At 39.2% G+C, this 22,460-nt stretch overlaps 1 protein-coding gene across 2 annotated transcripts; it reads left to right on the top strand.

Annotated features, from left to right (window-relative positions):
- Positions 1–568: 568 nt before the first annotated feature.
- ntrk2b (neurotrophic tyrosine kinase, receptor, type 2b) lies at positions 569–18,083 on the top strand. Of its 2 annotated transcripts, none has more exons than XM_038733613.1 (18): positions 569–1,495; positions 3,399–3,473; positions 3,584–3,655; positions 3,740–3,808; positions 3,896–4,044; positions 4,208–4,344; positions 7,894–8,026; positions 8,476–8,784; positions 8,898–8,918; positions 9,060–9,068; positions 9,345–9,379; positions 9,674–9,773; positions 10,673–10,861; positions 11,535–11,665; positions 11,801–11,973; positions 12,817–13,057; positions 15,358–15,516; positions 16,811–18,083. In XM_038733613.1, the coding sequence occupies exons 1-18, from the start codon at positions 1,299–1,301 to the stop codon at positions 16,994–16,996; spliced, it is 2,385 nt and encodes a 794-aa protein (XP_038589541.1). In that variant the 5' UTR covers positions 569–1,298; the 3' UTR covers positions 16,997–18,083. The 2 variants fall into 2 exon arrangements, with proteins under 2 accessions (XP_038589541.1, XP_038589542.1); XM_038733614.1 differs by having other exon boundaries at positions 8,901–8,918.
- Positions 18,084–22,460: the final 4,377 nt, after the last annotated feature.

A 22,460-nucleotide genomic window follows, 5' to 3' on the forward strand; every position in this document is an offset into this window, starting at 1 on the left:
TTTGTATAACATTTCACTTGCTCAGTTTGGGACATTAAAGAAAAAAAAAGTATTATTAATAGTGGGTGGACACCAAAACCAGTGCAATACTTGCAGGGCAGTCCCTAAATATTGTTGACAAATTCAAATGTATTTAATAGGTCAGGGTTTCTCAAACTTAAAATAAAAATAGTCCATAGTCTGTCTCTTCTAGTGCTACCAAAACAATTCTAACACTGGGTTGTAATTTAGATTCAGATTCATGTGTCATGTGTGCCAAAATAAATAGAAAAAACAAATATTTCTGACAAAACCCTCTTTGGCAGGAAGCATTTAAAAATATATACAGCAAATGTTTTGTTGTTTGACCAATTATTAGTAGCCTACACTGACCATTGGATTGGAGTTAGAGGCATTTGAAGCTTGCAGACATAGTATAGGTAATTATTTTTCATAGATGCACCCTGTCTTGTGCGTCAACTGTACGTCACACTATAGGCCTAATGGCCAACCGTACAACAGTGTTGAAGTGGGGAAAAAAGCGCTGCTTTCTTCCAGTGCACGGCTTCAGAGTAACTACAACACAAGAGTTTACGTCCATACTGTTGTTGGGCCTTTGACCCACAGCTGGCCACATGTGCAGCCTAATGAGACTGCAGCATCTGATGTTTCAGGTTTTGAGCAAAATAGTAATTTCTCAAACAAAATCCTATAAATACAACTTGCCAGAAATACATCCCCAGGGCATGATCGCAACCATCTCTCCTGTAAACCCAATCCCGGTGATGGCTGGGGGAGATGCGCTCGTCCTCGGCGATAATCGATAGACGCATGCAGGTAGCCTTCCTCCCTACACACGCAGCATCACCACACATCCTTACTCCACTGTGCAGTGTCTCTTAATTTCCTCCCCATCACCACACATAAGAGAAATCGCTCGTGGGGGCCCTGTCTACTGATCTCTAAACATCTGGAACACCTCATATTTGTTTTACAAGGCAAAGGCGAACAGCCTGTGCCCGAGATAGAGGAGTGAGACAGCAGCACCAGGACGGACCACTTGACACCTTGCTTCACGACATCGATATGCAGTAGTGTGATACCAGCTCTGCGGAGAAGGGAAGGCCAGTCCATGGCATCTTGATATTAAAACCGTGGGCTCTGCGCATTCCTCACCGACGGCGTAGTCTTTTTTTTCTTCTGCGGAGTCGAAAGGATTAACTTGGCCAGATAAAAGCGGCGAGGGAGGAAATCTGAACAATTATTCAATTTGACCAGATTCTGTTTGGTTGGATACGTGGGATATCATTGGACCTGCGATGGACTCCAGCGCGGGGGAATATGGCATGGCTCGTCTTGGATTGTTTTTGGTTTTGATGGGGCTGTGGAGATTTAGCGATGCTTGCACACCATCCTGCACTTGCAGCACCTCAAGGATTGTTTGTAATGATTCTGTTCCAGGGATCGAGGATTTCCCTGTCCTCACGTTAGATGACATGGAAAACATCACCGAGATGTAAGTGTATGAAAATAATCGTGCAGACAGCGTATGAACTTATTAGAATGCAATGCGTAAAGAACTACCTTCGATCCTGGGTCGCAATAATACCCAAGGGCTAGAATTATTTTAATAATAATAATACAGGTAGTCTTAATAATATCAACAGCAATATTAATAACAGCAGGCCTGATATTATTTCCCCTTGTGGATGAAAGATCAATAGCGGTCTGTCTTCTGCACTCAATGTCAAGCAAAAAAATTGTGATTTTATTCTTATAACCAATGCGTTTGTAAGACCATGTAGCCTAGTATGTGTGTGTGCGCGCGCGAGTGTGTATGTGTGGCGGAGATGGGGGATGCGCGTGCCACTAACGACGACGGTGTGTGTATATGCGTAATGGTGGTGAGAGTGCGCGTCAGGCTTATTTGGATTAGTCGGTGTTCCCTTTACAAAACAGCTCCAGAGGTAGTGATGGAGTAAATGTTTAGGCCTGATGCAGCCTCCAAACTGTTAATTCGGCTTTTGGGCGTCGGTGTGAAAATGTCTCAATATTTCAAAATTGCCACATTGTTGCCAGATTACACATGAGATCACATCAGTTGTATACAGCCGGCGATAGTTATGCAGCCTTATCTGCGTCAGTGTGTAGGAGTGTACCTGCTACAACCCTGCACAAGTATACAACTGCATGGCACCCACTGGAGTTTTCTGAGGCAGACAGACTGGGACTAGGTGTCACATACCCATCATGGATGTAGTTTACAAGGCCTCTGCTGTAGTGGGATAAAAACGTGATTATTATTTTCTTCATTTAGCAAATTATAGCTACAAGTCTTGCAACAGCTTAGTTGGTAAAATGTGCAGCTTTCACCAATTAAATTCAGTATATATATATAATGTAATATTAAAAAAAGAAAACATCAATGAAGACTATTGGGCTTCTCAGCTGCACCATATAAAAATGTAACCATGAATTAAAAAAAATCCTGTGCCCCAGTTGTAATACTTGGGAATAGAGACAAAACTCCTGAAGCAGTACTGGCCCGAGCTACTTTAACTTGTAATGTGTTACGGCTTTGTGTTGTTGAAGGTAAAATCCACATCTAAACGAAAGTGTCTCCCCACCACCAAAACTGCACAATCTATAGTCATTCTCGAATGGAATCACAGGTTTTTAAACCCATGCAGGGTAACACTAGACAACAACTGAATCTAAGTTGTTAGTCTTTGCTGAAAGGCTTGTTTACTTCAGAAAAGATCATTTCAGACATTAAATATAATCACGTTTAATCCATTACTCAAACTCTTCAATGATGTACCTCCAATTAATATAGGAACAAAATGACTTCACCTTAAAATATTTCATAAAATGCCTGGTTTGGAGTATTATGCCCCGGAAAATCAATGTCATTAAGTAGTTTAGTTAAAGAAATTGATTGTTCTGATCTTTTTAATCAAGACAAGTTGTTTAATCAATCAAGATCAACTGTTGCAAAGATGGACGATAACCCTACATTGTGTCTGTATGTCCAGTAAATAGATATAAGTTTATGAACAACATACTGCCAGTGTACATGCTGTTGTACTGGGTGACATTATATTGACAATCAAATGTGCTGCAGACCAAATTCCCTCAGTGAAGGAATATGACAGCTGTGTGGGTAGTTTATATAAAAGTTAGCTGACTGTGTCTAAAATGAAAAAAAAAACAAAAGCTAGCTTCATAAAACACAAACACGGTTTCACATTGTGACATTGTAGAACATAACACACACACACACAAACATGCTAGTTCAGATCAAGATAATTTAGTATAGATAGACCAGTGTGACTTTCATGGCTTCAAACATTTCATTACATGAGTGCATGATTTTGCTGAGAATCTGTGTAGTAACTAGTTTTTCTTTAATACCACAGATACATTACTAATCAAAACAGGCTGTTTGAGATCAATGACAACAGTCTGAAGCTCTACGTAAACCTCAGAAACCTGTAAGTATCATACAGCATGTTTTCAGTGTTTTACACAGAATCACAATATAGTTTGCTAACACACAAACGTTGTGGATTACCTGATAACTCTACATTGCAACTTCCAACAGAACAGTGATAAAAACAAGTCTGACATCTATATCATCAGACGCATTTTTCAACAATACAAGACTTCAATATGTGTAAGACGCTCTTTAGTTATTTCAATGATGTATACATGAGTACCCTTGTCAGAATTTCAATTGTTGTTTTTTATTCCCTTTTAGAAATCTCAGAGACAATAACATATCAACGTTGTCATGGAGAACATTTCAGAACTTTAACACAACATACCCGTAAGCATCACATGTCCATACAATTGTCAGTACATAGGTGCAACCAAAGATGATGAGTTTCTGATGTCCTGTGTTTTTATTTTCTAGGCTCCTCTTGTATGGAAACCCTCTGGATTGTGTTTGTGAGAACTTTTGGATCAAACTGAGGCTAGAAGAATCTGACAATAAAAAGCTGAAATGCAAAGACAACAGAGGATTGACAACGACCTTTGACAAACTCAGTCCACCTGACTGCGGTAATGTGACACCATATTAAAATAAGAAATGGATATTGAACCGTCAGAGAGATGATCACTTGATGGAGACAGAAAAGAGAGATTGAAACAGTGACAGAAATCTATGTAAAGTCCCGGTCAGGTGTTTAGTTCTGCTGTTTATTTTACTGCTGATTTCTCGTAGTGGTTCCCGAAGTAGAGGTCACCCCAAGAACTGTGACTGAGATGCAGGGGAGTGATGTCAAAGCTGTTTGCAACGCCTCAGGCTCCCCTCCTCCTGAGATCCTCTGGAACCTTGATTTGCTCTCTACCCACCACAAGGTGAGCCGGTCTACCACACAGTTTTCCAGTTTAAACCTTTGGTACAGGTCCAGCACTTTGGGCTCCTGATATTTCAAAGGTTTTTCTCTGTGAGTGTAGCAGAAAACATGAGAAATCTTGGGAAATGGGATGCCTATGGTTGAAAATATTACTTATGAGATGAGTTCAAGTTTTAAAGCTAATGTGGTCGCTTAACTCATGAGGCTTCCCAGCTCAAGATGAAAAATGAATTTGCTGAAGACTGAAATAATTTGCAGCTATTTTGTTGAATATGCTAGAATATAAAAAGTATCAGAGATGTAAAAATGCAAGACATGTCATATAGGTAGACAAGGGTCCCTCCTGGTGGCAGACACAGGAAAAACTGAACTCTACTTTACAGAGGAGTTGTCCGAACACACTCACATCACTTAATTCTAAGAGTGTCTCAAAGGTGTTATCTAGGTTGTTTGGCTTGAACTGGGCTAAACGCCCAGTGTCCTGGCAAAGCCTTTCAATCAGCTCTTTATTCCACCAAAGACTCCCTTTCCTTTATAGAAATAGATTAATTTATCACTTAGCAAAATGCAAAGTGACTGACCATAGGAAAAGTTTTAATCACATCAATATTTGGTGTGACCACCCTTTGCCTTCAAAACAGCATAAATTCTTTTTGGTACACTTGCACATAGTTTTTGACTGAAGCAGGTAGGCTGGCCCAAACATCTTGGAGAATTACCCACAGTCCTTCTGTGGATTTAGGCAGCCTCAGTTGCTTCTCTCTCTTTGTGTAATCCCAGACAGATTTGAGGATGTTGAGATGAGGACCCTATCATCATCATGATTTTTGCTCTATGTTTGGGGTCATTATCATGCTGCAGAATAAATTTGAGTCCAATTAGATGCCTCCCTGATGGTATTGCGTGATATGCATCTGCCAGCATTGACAAGACCATTAATTCTGACCAAATCCCTAACTCCACCCCAAACTTGCTAGTAACCTCCACCATGCTTCACTGTTGCCTGAAGACACTTATTCTTCTACCACTCTCCTGCCCTTTGGCCAACAACCTGCCTTCTGCTGCAGCCAAATATTCTGCTGCCATTTTTCTGCACCCCAGTTCCTATGTTTCTGTGCATAGCTGAGTCGTGTGGCCTTGTTTCCATGTCGGAGGTATGGCTTTTTGGTCGCAAATCTCCCATGAAGGCTACTTCTGCCTAGACTTCCCCAGACAGTCGATGGGTGTACCAGGGTCCCACTGTTTTCTGTAGTTCTTGCTGATGGCATTGCTGGACAGCTTCCAATTGTGAAGGGACAATCATGATATGTCTTTCATCTGCAGCAGTAAGTCTTCTTCTTCTTCAGAGGACCACTGCGTTTATGGTCTTCAACGTTGCACATTTTATGTGCTTCTTTAAATAAGCTTGGACAGCACATCTGGAAAACCATGTCTGCCTTAAAATTTCTGCCTGGGAGAGACCTTGCTGATGCAGTATAACTACCTTGTGTTGTGTTGCTGTTCTCAGTCTTGCCGTGGTTTATGACTGTCTTCAGTAACCTCGCCATGTTAGCTGAGTTTGGCTGTTCCTCATGCCGTTGTATTCCTCACAGCTTTTTCTGTTTCAGTTAATGATTGTGTTTCAACCTACACATTGAATTAGTCATCACTAGCACCTGTTCCATATTATTGTTTAATCATACACCTGACTCTATGCCTACAAAATCCCTGACTTTTGCAAGTGTACCTAGAAAAACTGAAGCTGTCTTGAAGGCAAAGGTGGTCACACCAAATATTGATTTGATTTAAACTTTTCTTCTGTTCACTCACTTTGCATTTTGTAACATAATCTTATTAACAGGTCTATTTTTGACCGCAATTTTCCACACTTGCCTAAAACATCTGCACAGTACTGTATATGTTTAAACTGTCATAGTTTTGAGGTTTTGTTTCTTATTTTGGGGGTTTTGGTTTCATGTCTTGTATTTCTACGGTTCAGCCTTGATTATGTTTGGTCTAGTTCTGTTTTCACTGTCCCTGCTCCTCTCATGTCCTCATGTTGTAGTTTATGTCTTAGTGTGTAGTCCTGGTTCTGTGTTTCAGTTCTGCGTCTTAGTTCTTAGATCTGCTAACTAATTTCTTGCTTTCCATTTAGATCTTTCATGTATTCTGGGTTCTGTTTCATTCATCCTGGTCTGTTGTCGTTTGTTCTGGTTTTAGTCCACCAGCCTGTTTTGACAGTGTCCTCATTTGTTCTGCATTTTGATCTTTGTATGTTCAGGTGTTTGTCTCCCATCAAGTTACAGTTTGTCTATGAGTGCCCTGTCTGTTAACTCCATATGTCAGTGTCTTACCTTGATTCCTGTTTTAATCTGAAGGTTGTTTGCGTTTGCCGTCTGTGTCTAGTTTTGCTTCCTGTTCTGTTTTTTACCTTGATGTGATTCACCTGTTTTATGTTTCCGCCCTGTTCGTTTGCCTTAGTATTTAATGTCTGTGTTCTGTTCAGTCAGCGTTGGCTCATTGAAGCGGTTGTTTTGTTGCCTTTGTCTAGTGTGTTTATTTGCTCCTGCCTCGTGTTCTGCCTGAAACCCAGCCTTTGCGTGGACCTTCATAGTGTTTTTCTTGTGTTCTGGATTTTGGTTACTTTTGGACTCACTTCTACACTTTGGATTAGTTTTGGACTCCACTCCAGTGTGCTCGCCTTTAGTTTAAATAAATCACTGAACTGAACCTGCTCCTGCGTTTGGGTCCTCAACCTGTTCTCACACTGGACTCACCCTGACATAAACTCATGACTGCGTCAAATTCTTAAGAACACAGTACACATTCTTTTGAAATCTTGATATTTGTTCTATCTTGCCCAGCCAAACATCGGTCAAAGCTGGTCACTGCGGCCATATCCTGGAAATTGTTCACACTAATCTGAAGGTTTCTCAAGCGAAACATCTGCGTTTTTGACAACTCTCATTAATAACTGCCTTTTTCCTGGCTTTGACCACAAGCAATGCTACTTTGCACAATTCTTGTTTGGTTGGCAAAAACAATCTCTTTGTGTCCCTAACAGGAGTTCACTCAGCAGCCGGGCCGTGTGAGCCAACACTGGCCTTTATAAAATTTCTGAGCCTAAATGTACATATCTAGACCCAACCACAGTCATTACACATTGTTGTACAAAATTTCTAAGCTAAATCCACCACACTAACTCTGTGATGGGATGAAGGTCTTGTTAGAGATGTATAGTTGGAACGTGTGTTTGGTGTTATTCTATTGTTTTATGCCATCATCAATCCAATGTAAATAGACAGAACTGATCCTACTAAAAATCTGTGTAGCTTATTCTTCTTCTCGTAGAGCTCCATTGTTATCAAAAACTATTAAAAACGCAGATGTTTCTACTAGGTGACAAGTAAATTGTAGAATCACACCAATTTTACATGCATTAGATTAGATTCAACTTTATTGTCCATTCAGCGTGTCACTAGGTACGAAATGCAGATTGCATCTAACCAGAAGTGCTTAAGCAGTAGCATAGGACATATAATGCAAATAATAATGCTGAGTGTGTTTACAGATTGAACCCTCGGAAATGGAGAGCAGCCTCACCTTGTCAGATCTGTCTCCTGATGATAATGGCAGGGTGATCATATGCAGCGCTGAGAACATGGTCGGTCAGAAAGAGGCCACCCTTCAGCTCAATATTCTCTGTAAGGAAGCTCACGTTTCTATTACCACTGACTGTAAATGTAAACCAACTATAACATACATCTAATTTCCTCTCATGATCTTTTAAATGCCTTCTTCTAGACCTTGTTATTTCCTGTGCAAGCACAAGGCTCCTCAGTTTGTTAATCATTACTCTCTTGGCAAATCTTATTGACTCTCCATGTCTCCTGTCCATAACTCTTCCTCCTGTAAAGCTCCTCATGCCTTACCATACTCCTCTGCTTGTTTAGTGCCACATTTCTCCTCATTCTCATTTCTTCCACGTTTTCCTGATGTCAGTGTACAAATGTTGCGTGTCTCTCTTCTCCTCCCTCAACTGCATCTCCTTTCTAAGCCCATAAATGTTGCTTTTCCTACTGGCTTTTACACCTGGTGTTGATTTTCCTGTCATCCCGTTATTACTTTTCCTCTACTGTTGCCTCCGTGTCAGTTGCCCCCACCATCCAGCAGCTGCTGGGGCCAGAGCGGGACCACCACTGGTGCATCCCCTTCAGCGTGACAGGGAACCCCAAGCCTGAGCTGCAGTGGTACCACGAGAACGTGCCTCTCCAAGAGCAGGACTACATCCGCACCATGATCCACGTGTCCACCGAGAGCGAGTACCACGGCTGCCTGCAGCTGGTCAACCCTACGCATATCCACAATGGCATGTACAGGCTGGTGGCAAAGAACAAGTACGGCCAGGACGAGAAGAAGGTCTCTGCCCAGTTCATCGACCCGCCTGACATCGACCATACAGGTGTGAGCACACTCTTTTTTACAGGCGTTCATTCAGTGAGAAGTCAGTTCATTTCTGAGGCTACTTTTATTTGTTTAGAACTGCTAACACAGAGATGTTTTTTGTCTTTTTAGCAGAAGACCCCTTTTACTACTGTAAGTAATGACTAAACTTTATAAAACCAACAATGGTTATACTTGCTTGGTAACAACTCTAAACAGTTTAAAATTAACTCTTCCATGATGTCCATCTGTTTCTCCTCCTATGGCCCGTGCCTGCATCTTGCTTCTGCCCAGACACTACTGGTAGGTGTTTGAACTCTTAGAGGGCTCAGATTAGTGGTGGAAGAAGTACTCAGAGCTTTTACTTAAGTAAAAGTAGCAAAACCACAGTAGTACCAAAAGTTAAAATAACTGACACAACACATTAGTGATGCATTAAGTGACATTCCACCCCTGACTCAGGGTTATGCACTTTATAACACGACACTCATCAGTCAGCATGACTAAATTAATTGCTTGTACTTAATAATTGCTAAAATTGTTATAAATGTTCTGATAAGCATTTTGACTTTTTTTCAGACTCACCACTCCCTCCTCTGGACGACAGTGTTGCAGTAAGTCATCCTCATCTGTTCTGACCATTTAAAGCTGTGGCTCCCAGACTTTTGGCTTGTGGCCCTTTAAAACAAACATTTACCTGTTAAGTCTAATGGGTTTTCCTGTTTAACCAACAATAGATTTATTTTTCTTGATTTGTAGAAGTTAACAGAATTTTATGTAACATAAGTATGATTTTTTTCTGCTCTCAGATCCTGTAAATAATCTCATGACTTCTCCTCACATTGGGAACCACTGATGTTTTTGTTGACAGTTATGTTTTAAGCAATCTTTTTTTTTTGTCTTCCCAGGTTTATGTAGTTGTGGGAATTGCAGGAGTTGCCTTGACTGGCTGCGTTCTGATGGTGATAATTCTAAAATATGGAAGAAACTCCAAGTTTGGTCTTAAAGGTGAATTCATTTTCTTGAAGGAATAGTTTGCCATTTTGGGAAATACACCTATTCACAGCATCATCCTTAGCGTAGACACGAGAGGTATTGATCTTCTCCTCTGACTCTTGGCAAGAAAGAGAAAAAGGCGTATTTCCCTAAATTTTGTAGAACTGTTGCTTCTTCTATGATCACTCAGTTGAGCTTTATTTGACAACAAACAGATAATAAATGGTTTACGACGCACTATAATGTAGCGTGTTATAGTTTAAGACAAGAACATTTTAAAGCTTGGATTATTTCGTTGAATACAAGTTTTTCTTTTTTTAGATTTGTCAATACACATAAACAAATCTGTACAGTGTGTTTTAAAGCATTTATTAACTGTTTATACACATGTACAAATCATTCACAGGCAGGTGGAAACTCATCAACATCATTATATATAATTAAACTGTGCTATAGTATTTATCAACCGCTTATACAGGTATGGATGCTTCATAAGAGGGGTAAAATTAGACAGTAACTTCCACTTATATCCTTTTATCTGAGTACTACATTATAGTGTGCTATTACTATACTTATAACTGCTAAAGGTGGTGTTATAAAGTGTTACAGTTGACACGAAGCTCATTTCAGTTTCCACTGTATCAGTGTAAAAATGACCATAGGAATTTGTTAGTCCTACTTTGGTCTGAGGACATGCTCTCATATTGATTTGGATGGCATCTGCCCTCTGATATCTTTTTGCCATTATGTACAACTTGTATTAACAAGTCCTTATATCTGCTTTCTCCCTCCAACCGTCCTCTTCCTCTTCCTGACCACAATTCTTCTTTCCTTTCTTGACCTATCATCTTTACCCTTCACTCTCCTCCTGCTTGTATTTCCTCTCCACCTCCTCGTCTGTGGCTCCCTAGGCTCCTCCTCAGTCATCAGTAATGACGATGACTCTGCCAGCCCTCTTCATCACGTCTCCAATGGCAACAACACCCCATCATCCTCTGAGATGGGTCCAGACGCAGTGATCATTGGGATGACAAAGATTCCTGTCATTGAAAACCCACAGTACTTCCGCAACTCCGGCAGCATGCTGAAATCTGACACGTGTGAGTTACTGCTTCGCTCGCTAAATGACTGGTAACCTGGACCTTTTCTGATAAATCCATGCAGGGGTCACTGCCGGACGCCATTTATTGTCAGCATCCGGCTTCATTGTGATAGCGACTCCTGCTCTGTGGGGCAGCTGGACAGTTAGTCTGTAGATGATGTTCAGAGACACAAGCTTGTTTACAGGAGGTTCCCCTCAGCAGAATCAACCTGAATGTGTTTCTTTCGCAGAAAACCATGCTTCTGGTCGTGGTTTAGTCTATAAACTTATTGCAGATTTTTTATTTAGAGCTGAATCGATTCGTCGACTGACTGAACAACAATTCTGATAATTGTCATTTATCGAGCAAACATTTTCAAATGTGTAGATTTGCTGCTCTTGTACATTTTATTTTATTGTACATTGTGTATTGTTTAGTTTTGGACTGTTCATCAGACAAATCATGCAATCTGAAGACATGATCTTGTGCTGTAAGAGATTGTTACAATTTTCAGGTATTTTATAGACTCATTTATTTCCAAATTAATAATGAAAATATTCTTTTGATGGAGGCCTAAACTAATTTGACATGCATAAGTGATATATTCCTGACTAAAAATCCCAGGAAAGACAACAAACATTTTCCATACACCTGTATTCCCACTAAAAAAAGATCCTTCTCTGCATTCAAGTTGTCCAGCACATCAAGAGACACAACATTGTACTGAAGCGGGAGCTGGGAGAGGGAGCCTTTGGGAAAGTGTTTCTTGCTGAGTGCTACAACCTGACACCAGACCAGGAGAAGCTCCATGTGGCAGTCAAGGTCAGGAAGGAGTTCGCTCAAATAATCTATGCACATGTCATTCAGTTAGTAAATTCTATTGACTAGATCTATGTTCTTGTAGATAATGACCACCAACCATGGTTCCCTTGTTTTTGCGTCTTGGCTTTTCTTCAGACTCTGAAAGAGGCCAACGAGAGTGGCCGAGCAGACTTCTACCGAGAGGCAGAGCTTCTCACCAACCTGCAACATGAACACATCGTCACCTTCTACGGGGTGTGTGTAGAGAGCGACCCGCTCATCATGGTGTTTGAATACATGAAACATGGTGACCTAAACAAGTTCCTCAGGTATGATCATTTTGACTTCTAAGAATACTGACATGTGTTGAAGGCTTGCCTCTGTTCAGAGATTAAGAAAAACAAACCGTCTACTAGCTCATAAATAAAGCTAAATAATTAACACTTTATGTCTTGTTTGTTAAATTCATACAAAAACTGTCCACCATAAAACCACAACTTGTCATTTTTACACACGGGGTAAACAAACGAGATTTAGCATGTTAGCTTTGGAGGTGCTGGCAGGCAGATTTTGTCACCTTTGGATCGAGCCAGGCTAGATGTGATACTGAGATAGCTATCTGTTACCACTGAAGCAGTGTTGCAAATCAGTGAGTAGGCCTGCATTATGGAAATTCACTGGATCTGCCAACAACAGACATTCTCATGTGGTTATGACATGTAATATAAATAATTTAAGGGCTACACAACTAATCTACAGCTAAAGGTATAAGTTGAATAATAAATTAGTTGATCAACAGGAAATTAATCTTAATCAACAATTTTGATAATCCATTAAAGTCATTTTTAAAGCAAAGGTCAATGGTGAGTCAAACATGAATATTTGGCAGTTTCTTTAGTCTTATATGAAATGATGATAAACTGAGTCAATCAATTAAACTGAATCAATAAATCTACTAATTGCTAATTTCCATTTATTTCAGCTGTAAAGAATTTCTTAATGGAATGTATAAAATAATAATCGTACAAAATTTTATTCTTATCGCCCACCCCTAGCAATAGGGTACTTTGGTTGTTAGTAAGTCTGCTGCAAGTTACATGCATCATATGTATTTAAAATAATTATCCAGGGGTTTGATTGATTTAATTCTGATGAAGTGGTTCTGGGTGCAGGTCCCATGGTCCTGATGCAGTGCTGATGGCAGACGGTCAGCACAGTATCCTGGTGGAGCTCACCCAGTCCCAGATGCTGCACATTGCCCAACAGATTGCTGCTGGCATGGTCTACCTGGCCTCCCAGCACTTTGTCCACAGAGACTTGGCAACCAGGAACTGCCTGGTAGGAGAAAACCTGCTGGTCAAGATAGGGGACTTTGGCATGTCCAGAGACGTTTACAGCACAGACTACTACAGAGTGAGTCCAAAGTATTTTTCATTATTTTCCTCTTTTCTCACCTCATCTTGGCTCCCAGACTCACAAACACACACACATAACCCTTTCCCTTTGATAGACACACCGAAATATGGAAATGTAGCCACATACGCACAGTCTCAAATATGTAATTAGAATTTTATTCCAGTTTTTGCCTGAAATAACTGTAGCTGCAGAAATGACAATTTTTACCAGAGGTATTTTATCTATTTTTAATACCATTTAAATGCAAATTCTATAATCTGCATAAAATTACTGTTTCCATGGTAATAAGGGCCAACAGTGCAAAAATGCATCGGCAGTTTTTCTTTTTCCCTGGGCAATGAGTTAATACTTCCATTCACTCCACATGAACGGCATCATACTAAGTCATAGAGAAGTTACAGTACATGGTAGACCTACTGGCGGTTGTGAGAAAATTACACTATTACAATACAGGCCAATAAAAAAAATACAAATTTGTCATGTTGAGGAACAGATGGATGTAGTATTTTATTCCCAAATCTTTTGTGTCTCAGATCCCAGCATGAATCCCACAGTGCCCTCTGCTGCCCGAAGTGGAATCAGAAATCTAAACACACATAAAACATCATCTCCAGGATGCAGTTGCTTGTTGTTTTAACAGATAGAAAGAAAAAGGATGAACAAAGCTAACAATCAATGGCTGTCAGATCTGCTACAATGCTGTCGCAATAAATAAGATAAATCAGTAAAAATTAATATTACTGCATAGAACAAAACTATATAGAATTACATTGTGCCCCTTTGTTTGTATCATATATTTATGCTTCAACAACTTTCTAAAAGTGGTTATTTTTCTTTCAGGTAAACAGATTCTTGTAGTATTGTGCAACAGTTTCACTGTTAGGGCACACAGTTGTCCATTTGTTCGTTTGAGCCTCTTAAGATGCAATATGTGGTATAAACTGTGATGCTGGCTTGAATATTATGTCAGTGAGGTAGTGAACATGAAAGGATGGAAGTACAGTAAAGGTGATTATAGGGGTGACAGGGAGAGAGGGAAATGCATTTAGTAGACAGGAAATAACTGATGGAAGAAGACAGGGAGACATTGGCTGGATAAAAGGTTATTAAGGAATTACAGGAGTGTTTTGGGAATGCCAGTGAGACTAAACTTAATTGCTCACTCTAAAAAGTACACTCAGTTACCAGTATATAAGGTACACCAAGCTGAAACTAATGCAGTCTAATACAATAGTCCTGCAATAAATCCAGCCTTCGTGAAGGTTATAATGTTTTAGAGAGGTGTTGATTCAATTGTATGGTCATTTTGGAGGATGTACTTTTTTGTGCTGTTGAACTGTATTGTGTTACACTGGCAGGTGTTTCTGTAATTTTATCCACCCTATCTAAATCAGTGGAGGTGGGCTAAATAACAGAAACACCTCTCTGTATAATGCAGCACAGTTTTATATACTATCTGTATATAACTTTCATAAGGTAGCATTTATTGCTGGATGGCTGTAATAGACTGCATTTGTTTTAGCTAGCTGTATCTTATTAATTGGCAGTTGAATGTTATTTCAATTGTGCTATTGACAAGACATAATTTGTTTTAATATATAATGTTCAAACATGTCATAAATGTATTACAAACGAATGCTGTGCAATAACAACACTCTGTGTGAGGCTACATGCTAACGTCAGCATGCTAACACACTCACAAGGACAATGCTAACTTGATGGTGTTTAGCAGGGATAATGTTTACCAGGTTTAACATCTTAGTTTAGGGTGTTTGCATTTGCTTATCATTAGCACTAAAGAAAAACTACAGCTGAGGCTCATTTATTTTTCAGGTATTTAGTAACAAAGCAGTGCCTTGGACGATTTAAATGTTTTATCTGAAGGTGACACAAGATGAAAAGTCACCAAAGTTATTATAATTCATCCTCAGTGGACCTTGACGATTTGTAGCAAATTTCACATCAATCCTATCACAAATGTTGACCTCCTGGTGGCAGAAGAGAAGAGGTCAGGGAATCACCAAAGTCTTTAGGATTCATTGTCAGGACACCACAAATGTCTGTACCACATTTTATGGCAATATGTCCAGTACTTTGTTTAAATATTTTATATTTCAGTCTGGGCCAAAGTGGTGGAAAGACCAACTGACATTGCCATCCATAGTGCACTATCACAAGCGCGGCTAAAATTAGCCCAATGAAGTACAGTCAGTGTAACCAGCAGCTTTAAACTCTTCAGCAGGCCTTGTGGTGTTGGTTTTCGATCAACACACTTGTGTGTCTCTCTTTCTCTGCAGGTGGGTGGTCATACAATGCTGCCAATCCGCTGGATGCCCCCAGAGAGCATCATGTACCGGCGGTTCACCACAGAGAGTGATGTGTGGAGCCTCGGCGTGGTGCTGTGGGAAATCTTCACCTACGGCAAGCAGCCCTGGTACCAGCTCTCCAACAATGAGGTCAGAGTCACACGAGGTCTGCAGTTCATGACCGACACTGAAACACAGAGACATTTCTCCTGATGGTCTTGCTTTAGCAGAGGTTTCGAAGTTGGAAAGTTCATTAAAGAAATCAGGGGTATATGACAGCTTTGCAACTAACACCAAGATTCAAAGTTTAACAGAACTAGAACAGTACTTATTGTATTGTATTTGGTTTGAAAAGTGAGCAACTCGTGTGAAAAATGTTTGACTGTAAATGTTACTGGAAACATTTATTTCTTCTTATCTAACATAATATTTACATGCTATAATATGATAGATGATTTGTGATCAGTTTTATCCATTAACAATATCTTGGTTGAACACTGATTTTACAATTAAATGTCAGTTTACTAGTAATGACTTCATAAATTTACGAAATATGTATTTTTATATACAGTCTATGGAAATACCTCATAAGATTGTGTCATTGCAGTGTCATCAAGACGGTTGTATTATTCCAGAGTTGGTCGTGTAAGGTTCAGATACTGTGCAGTGACAATACAACACCATATCCATTAAATTTGGGTTTATTTACATTCAACAATTGTCTGTGGCTGATGGGAGGCATCCATGTTTGTTTAGTTTTCAGGGACTTCCATATCATTATGTTCCAAATCTGAGTTTCGTTGTGCTTCGATTTTGACCATTCTGGTAATCTTCTGAGTGTCCCAATTTTATCGATGTTGAGGTACCAAATTGTTTGATATATTATGTAATATTTTGGTAAATGTTAGAATCTTGTCATATTTTTTATAATAGAAATGGAATGGCAATTAATAACTTTTTTGCAAGAAAATCCTTAACAAACAAAAAGAAATTTTTTCTACATGGTATTGACTTTTTTGACTTTGAGATCAGTTTCTCCACTTGAGATTTTTTGAAAAATAAATAAATAAATAAAAAGTTTTTTACAGTTTTTTTTAGGAGAGGGTTATTTTCTGCCTTTATCACACAGTGACAGCAGAGAGATGACAAGAAATTTGTTGAGAAAGACATGGAAAACGAAAGGCAACAAAGGTCCCTGGCTGGACATGAACCAGGGACATTGTGGTTCATGGTCAGCACCTTAACCCCAAAACCACCAGGGCAGCCCAAGTTGCTTTATTTATTTATACAAAAATGCATGACTAGAAGTGATGAAATGAAACAGTAGAAGCCCTTCTACTGTTTAATTTCATTAACAACATCCATGGTAGAATTTGCTGTGTTGCTTTGATCTGAACACCACAGCCAAACAGCAGACCACGTATTGTCACCTTGTATCCTGCAGGTGATTGAGTGCATCACCCAGGGCCGCGTGCTGCAGCGGCCCCGCACCTGTCCTAAAGAGGTGTATGACCTGATGCTGGGCTGCTGGCAGAGGGAGCCCTACATGAGGCTGAACATCAAGGAGATCCACAGCATGCTCCAGAGCCTCGCCAAGGCCTCACCCGTGTACCTGGACATACTGGGCTGATGCGCCGGTGTTCTTGTATGTACTTTGCGTGCATGTGTGTGAGCTGGTGTATATGGACGAGTGGTTGTCTGTTTGTCTGAACATGATGAGACGGAGAGGAGAGGAGGAAACAAAGGCTGTGGGACTGCGTGAGCGCCCGCGTCTGTGTACAGTACCTGGCTGTAAATGTTCCTGTAAATGCTATCCTGTCCCCATTACATTGAGAAAAGCCTTAAATTTTGAGTGATTTATGTTTTGCTTTTTCATTTCTTCTCCATTCGCAGACGTTCTTGAGGCATGTTTCACAAATGGAAACCAAAATGCATTTACTTTATCCAAACCATCAACACTCCTATATTTGAAAGGCATAAAAATAAACGAAAGCCAATTATCAGAAACATTTTACTGGGTTATTCTGCATACATTCATCGCATTCAATACTAACTATCCTGTATTCCATATTTGCTGGGAACAAACAAAGGGAAAATAATGTGTCTCCATAATGGACAATGTATGGACACAACTTTGTAGATAGAGCTTTCTCTTCTTTCAACAATGTCACACAGAGCAACATATTCTGCAGTAAGATAAAAAAAAATGCTCATTACAGCTTAAGTTTTTCTTTTTTATGTCATAGACTATTTTAATATTTATAGAATTTATAAATGTTGACTCTGTTTTCATATCAAGCTGTTGGTTTAAATCTGTGGTTTTTGAGTCAAACTTTTGCTTGTTTGAATTTTAAACGCGCATGTATATTATTATACACACGCGTTTAAAAAATATAGATTCTTATAGATGCCTGTCTGTTATATATAACTTACTGAAGTCCACTGAAGGACTGCAAAATCAATGTTGAGGTTGTAAAACACAAGGGCATAGAGCATTTTACGCCGTATTTTTTTTTAATAATGTCAAAATAATTTGTCATATTTTATGTAAATATCTGTTGAGGTTCTACACTAATCACACCAGGTCATCTATATTTACAAAGTGGTGTTTTAAAAGTTGTTGGAGTGCTCTACTCATTTCATGACCTTTTTCATTTAATGTATCTAAAGCACAGAGAATGAGGACTCAGCAGTGTTGAGCTGTGCCTGCCTGCCCCCCCCCCCCCCCCCCCCAAAGAAGGATGAGCACAGTTTGTTTGACTTTTTATTTCTTCATTCACCAGCAATGCCATTTAGCAAATCGTTGTTGTTCTGTGGCCCATATCTGTATGTGATGTGGTTTTGTTTGCATCTCCAGAAGCAGGTTTTCAAATGTTGTGGGTGTTATGATTTTGTTTATGGTTTGAACTTATGGAGAGTCATCTTCATTTTTTTAATTTCTAAGAGGGATTGACGATATATTTTGATGCAGTTTACTGTGCACTGATGCTGGTTCAATATATTGGGGATTTCTCTGTTTTCAGCCCTTTGGTTTGCATTTATTGAAGTCGCTATTTGTTTATTTGTTATTTATTTGCTATTATATATTATTATTTTGTTATTTATATATGGTAGGCTAAGAGAGTAAAAAAATTAATTAAGAGTCTGATTGTCCTTAAAATGTTGTAGGGGTGCTTTCATTTCTCTGAGTGGCCCCCGTCAGCCGGGCAGTGACTGATACAGCTCCTCACTTCAGGGCATCGGTAAAGCACATTTGTACAGGCTGAGGACCATAATGCTTAAAAATGGTTTAAAAATGCATTCTAATAGTTCATTTTCCAAATTAGCTTCTGTTTATCTGAGACTAAAAAAAGGCTTAAATATTAAAGCAAGTGTGGTGGTCCGAGCGTCTAGTACAAACTTCTGTATAAATCTTTGCAAAAAACCGTAGTGATTACTTCTTCACAATAACCGTCATGTATTTCCATATGGAGGCATAAAGCAGTAAGACTCTTTGCTGAGACAATAAGTTATGTTAAGTGCACTTTGTAGCGTTACTTATCCCCAAAATGCACAACCTGAGCGGCTGTGCTCAGCACTGAACGCTCTCCGCCTCGACCTCAACTGCACTTAACAAAAAAAAATAAACCCTTGCTATGCTGGCCATGACTAAAGCAAGTCTGAACTCTGACACATCGTCCTCAATGACAATGGCCGTGTTCCTCTATGTTTTTATTACAGCGTTTGTCAGTTCTGTATAATAGTCATGTGTCTGCTGTACATAAATTGCTGTCCATTCTGTATAGTTCTGATATTTGTCTATATCAATAGTAGGCTATGTTTAATAGTATAATCTGTTTTAAGCAGGTATCATGTCAAAACCGTGTGACATCTATTGAAGACAACGTGTTATGGGCCACTGGCAATACATACTATATGTAAATACGATTTTTTTTGTGCTACATTGTATAATTTCTTTGTGCTCGTTCATAATACCAGTGAGAATACAATCCTTTTTATTTTGGCAACTTTAGATCCGAGGAGGACTTTATTTGAACAATGTGTTTGTTTGTTTGTTTTTCTCTCTGAAGAAAAAAAAAAGAATAGAAAAATGATCTCCTCTTTCCTCTCCACTGTGATGGGGAGCTTACACAGAGGCTGGTTGTCTGTAGGAGGACACATAGACTCTGGATCTGATCTAAACATCAGGATCTCTGTCCCAGCAGACACGTGGCTGAAGGCGAGGAGGTCAAAGGTCGCCTCTGGGCCCAAAACCCCACCACTCAACCTCTGACTGACTGTAGCCTATTTTGATCCTCTTTCAGATGAATAACTGTGACTTTGCATCATGAATAGTATATTATTTTGAATGTAATCTAGAATGGTCGGGACCTTTTTTGAATGTAATCTATCTCGGGGTGGGGGGGTATGGATTTTTTTGTAAATATACGGCAAAAGAAAAAAAGATTACAGTTTTCATTCCTGTGCAGATAACAAATTTTACTTACTGTGTGAATACAAAGAGAAGAGTGTTTGTGTGTGTGTGACTAATGTCTCCGAGACGGCGTGTGTGTGCATTTGCACGTACATCCGTATGCAAGTGTGTGTGTGCGCGTGTGTGTGTGCACTCTCCTGGCAGATTTAATCCTGCTTTAATCAGCCAGATCTATCAATCAATTCAATGCTTTGTGCATCATGTGAGTAGCTTATCCACAATTAATGGAAATGTTCCTTGTGATACTGTGCATTTAATAAAGGTGGTATGTCTTACAATATTCTCTGTGCCCTCACGATTCTTTATGTCTCCATTCAAAGTTTGGAAGTACAACTTCAAGCAACTGTGGATACACACAACTTAAAGGAATAGTTCAGCATTTTGGGAAATGCACTTATTCGCTTTCTTGCCAAGGCTGAATGAGAAGATTGATACAACTCTCATGTGTGCAGCCAGAAGCGGTTAGCTCTGCTTAAAATCGTGAAAGGTTTTGATAATATTTACTCAAGTACTGCACAGATTTGAGATTTATTTTACTAGAGTATTACCATTTTATTCTAGTTTATCCACATTCCAGAGGGAAATATTGTATTTTTTTACTGCAGCATACCTGACAGCTTTAGTTAATCGTTACTTTACAAATTAAGATTTTACATAAAAAACATATTAAGCTTATAAAATACACTGCATTGTTAGAGAGCAGTTAGCTAGTGGTTCCCAACCTTTTTTGACTTGTGACCACTTACAGAAAAACAGTGTCTAGTTGCGGCCCCTTTTCCTGTGTCGTTGTCTCTGGGTTATTAGCAATTCCACCTCTAAACTTCTCAGGTGGTTTCATTTCAATAATTGTTCGAGGCCCAAAGAAGTAAGTATCTGACATTTCACAAAAATGCTTAGGGGAAGAAAATTCATGCAAATGTGTGATGCAGTTCTTTGTTTTGTCTTCTTTTTCATCACCTCCTGTCTCATTATTTATCTTGTAATTTGTGACCAGTGGCCTTTTGTGACCTTTTGCTCAAGTAAAAGTAATACCGCTGCATTGAAATTTTTACTTTCGTATAATCGGGAAAATGTACTTAAAGTTTTAAAAGTAAAGGTAGGAAAAATCGTCCTGTGACTGTTACTATTATATATTATCATATATAATTTTATAATCATGCAACAAATTATTATTTTCTTATGGATTGATCCGCTTATTATTTTCTCCATTAATGGATTGATTGTTTGGTTTGTAAAACTTATTAAGAAATGCTGTCACAATTACCCAGAGCGAAGAAGTGACACCTTCACGATGTTTTTTTTCTCCAACCAATACAGTCCATACCTAAAATACATAAAAATGACCAAAATGATTGAAAGTAAAAGCAGCAAATCCTCGTACCTGTGAAGCTGGAAACATTCAATGTTTTTGCATGAAAAATGACTAATCGTTTTAGCTCTGCTTGCATTAACGAACACACATTTATATTGCAAAAACCTTAATTTGTAAAGTAACTAGTTTCTAAACTTGACAAATAATTACAGTAAAGAGTAGAAGTAGTAGCACGACAAGACAACACTCAAGAAAAGTACCTCAAATTTGTACTTAAGTACAGTACTTGAGTAAATGTTATTAGTGGCTTTCCACCACTGGTTGTGACCCTTTTGGGGTCATTCTGTCAAATGTTTTTCTTTTTTTTTTTATAACGTTATTTGGATTTTCGTGCAGTGTTACATTTTGCAGGTGTGAGCTTAAAACCAGTCGGCTGATTAGTTTAAACTTTTCTTGGTAAGACCCCAGTCAGTCAGCTTTCTTATAGTTATTGACCTGATAGCTTGTCCTCTCAAGGCTTTGGACAATCTGACCACCACCCTCTGGAAGATTGTCTGTTAAGGTGGGATTGACATCTAATCTGTTTCTCCACTGCTTTTTCTGGTGGGCTTCTTTAAAAAGAACCAGCATGTGTCATGAAAGGCATCCCATGGGCACCATTTGTTTCTAACAATAACTACTGAGGAGTGACAAGGACAGCTGCCCTAAAGGGCCTCAAAGACAAACACACACACAAACCAGTGGCAGCAGCTACTTAACTGTTATTAGGAAAGTATGTTGTGTAAAGGTGTGTATGTATTTCTATGCTATTATCGTCACAGTTGACACACAAACAAGTTCATAGACTGAAAAATTCATATGTTCACAGCGTTTAACCTACCTTAATGTGCTCCACTGTACACAAATTGGTGGGACAGCTGCTGGGCTAATCCAAGGGGGTCACCTACTGCCCTCTGAGGGAAGCTTCAGTGTCTCTGCTGCAGGGAGAATACATGCAACAACCCACCCTTTTTCTCTCATCCATTAACACCAAAAGAAAGAGTGAGGTGGTGCTTTAATACTTCTCAATTGAGTACATAAATGTTGTTATTGCTTCTATGGTTTGATCTTGCTGACTATGGGGTGAGCACAGACTTAGTGTTTGCTTTCATACTAAACAATCACAATAACTTGTGTCACTCATTGTCTGTACACCTGCTCCATTTATGGGGCCCACAGGAGGTGTTCAAATTAAAGAAACATAGATTAATAAACATTTATATTAGCTTACAACTCCATATAGTGCGTTATTTGTTATTTATTCACTGT

The sequence above is a fragment of the Micropterus salmoides genome, unplaced genomic scaffold (assembly GCF_014851395.1).
Source record: "Micropterus salmoides isolate LMB-PRFRI ecotype aquatic unplaced genomic scaffold, ASM1485139v1 Ms_hic_scaffold_20, whole genome shotgun sequence".
Taxonomy (NCBI): domain Eukaryota; kingdom Metazoa; phylum Chordata; class Actinopteri; order Centrarchiformes; family Centrarchidae; genus Micropterus; species Micropterus salmoides.

What these genes read in the sequence shown, in the direction of transcription:
- ntrk2b (XM_038733613.1), top strand. Translation starts at nt 1,299, where the DNA reads ATGGACTCCAGCGCGGGGGAATATGGCATGGCTCGTCTTGGATTGTTT. An exon ending in AATACAAGACTTCAATATGT is followed by an intron (nt 3,656 to 3,739) that starts GTAAGACGCTCT and finishes ATTCCCTTTTAG; the next exon opens with AAATCTCAGAGACAATAACA. An exon ending in CTCTGGACGACAGTGTTGCA is followed by an intron (nt 9,380 to 9,673) that starts GTAAGTCATCCT and finishes TTGTCTTCCCAG; the next exon opens with GTTTATGTAGTTGTGGGAAT.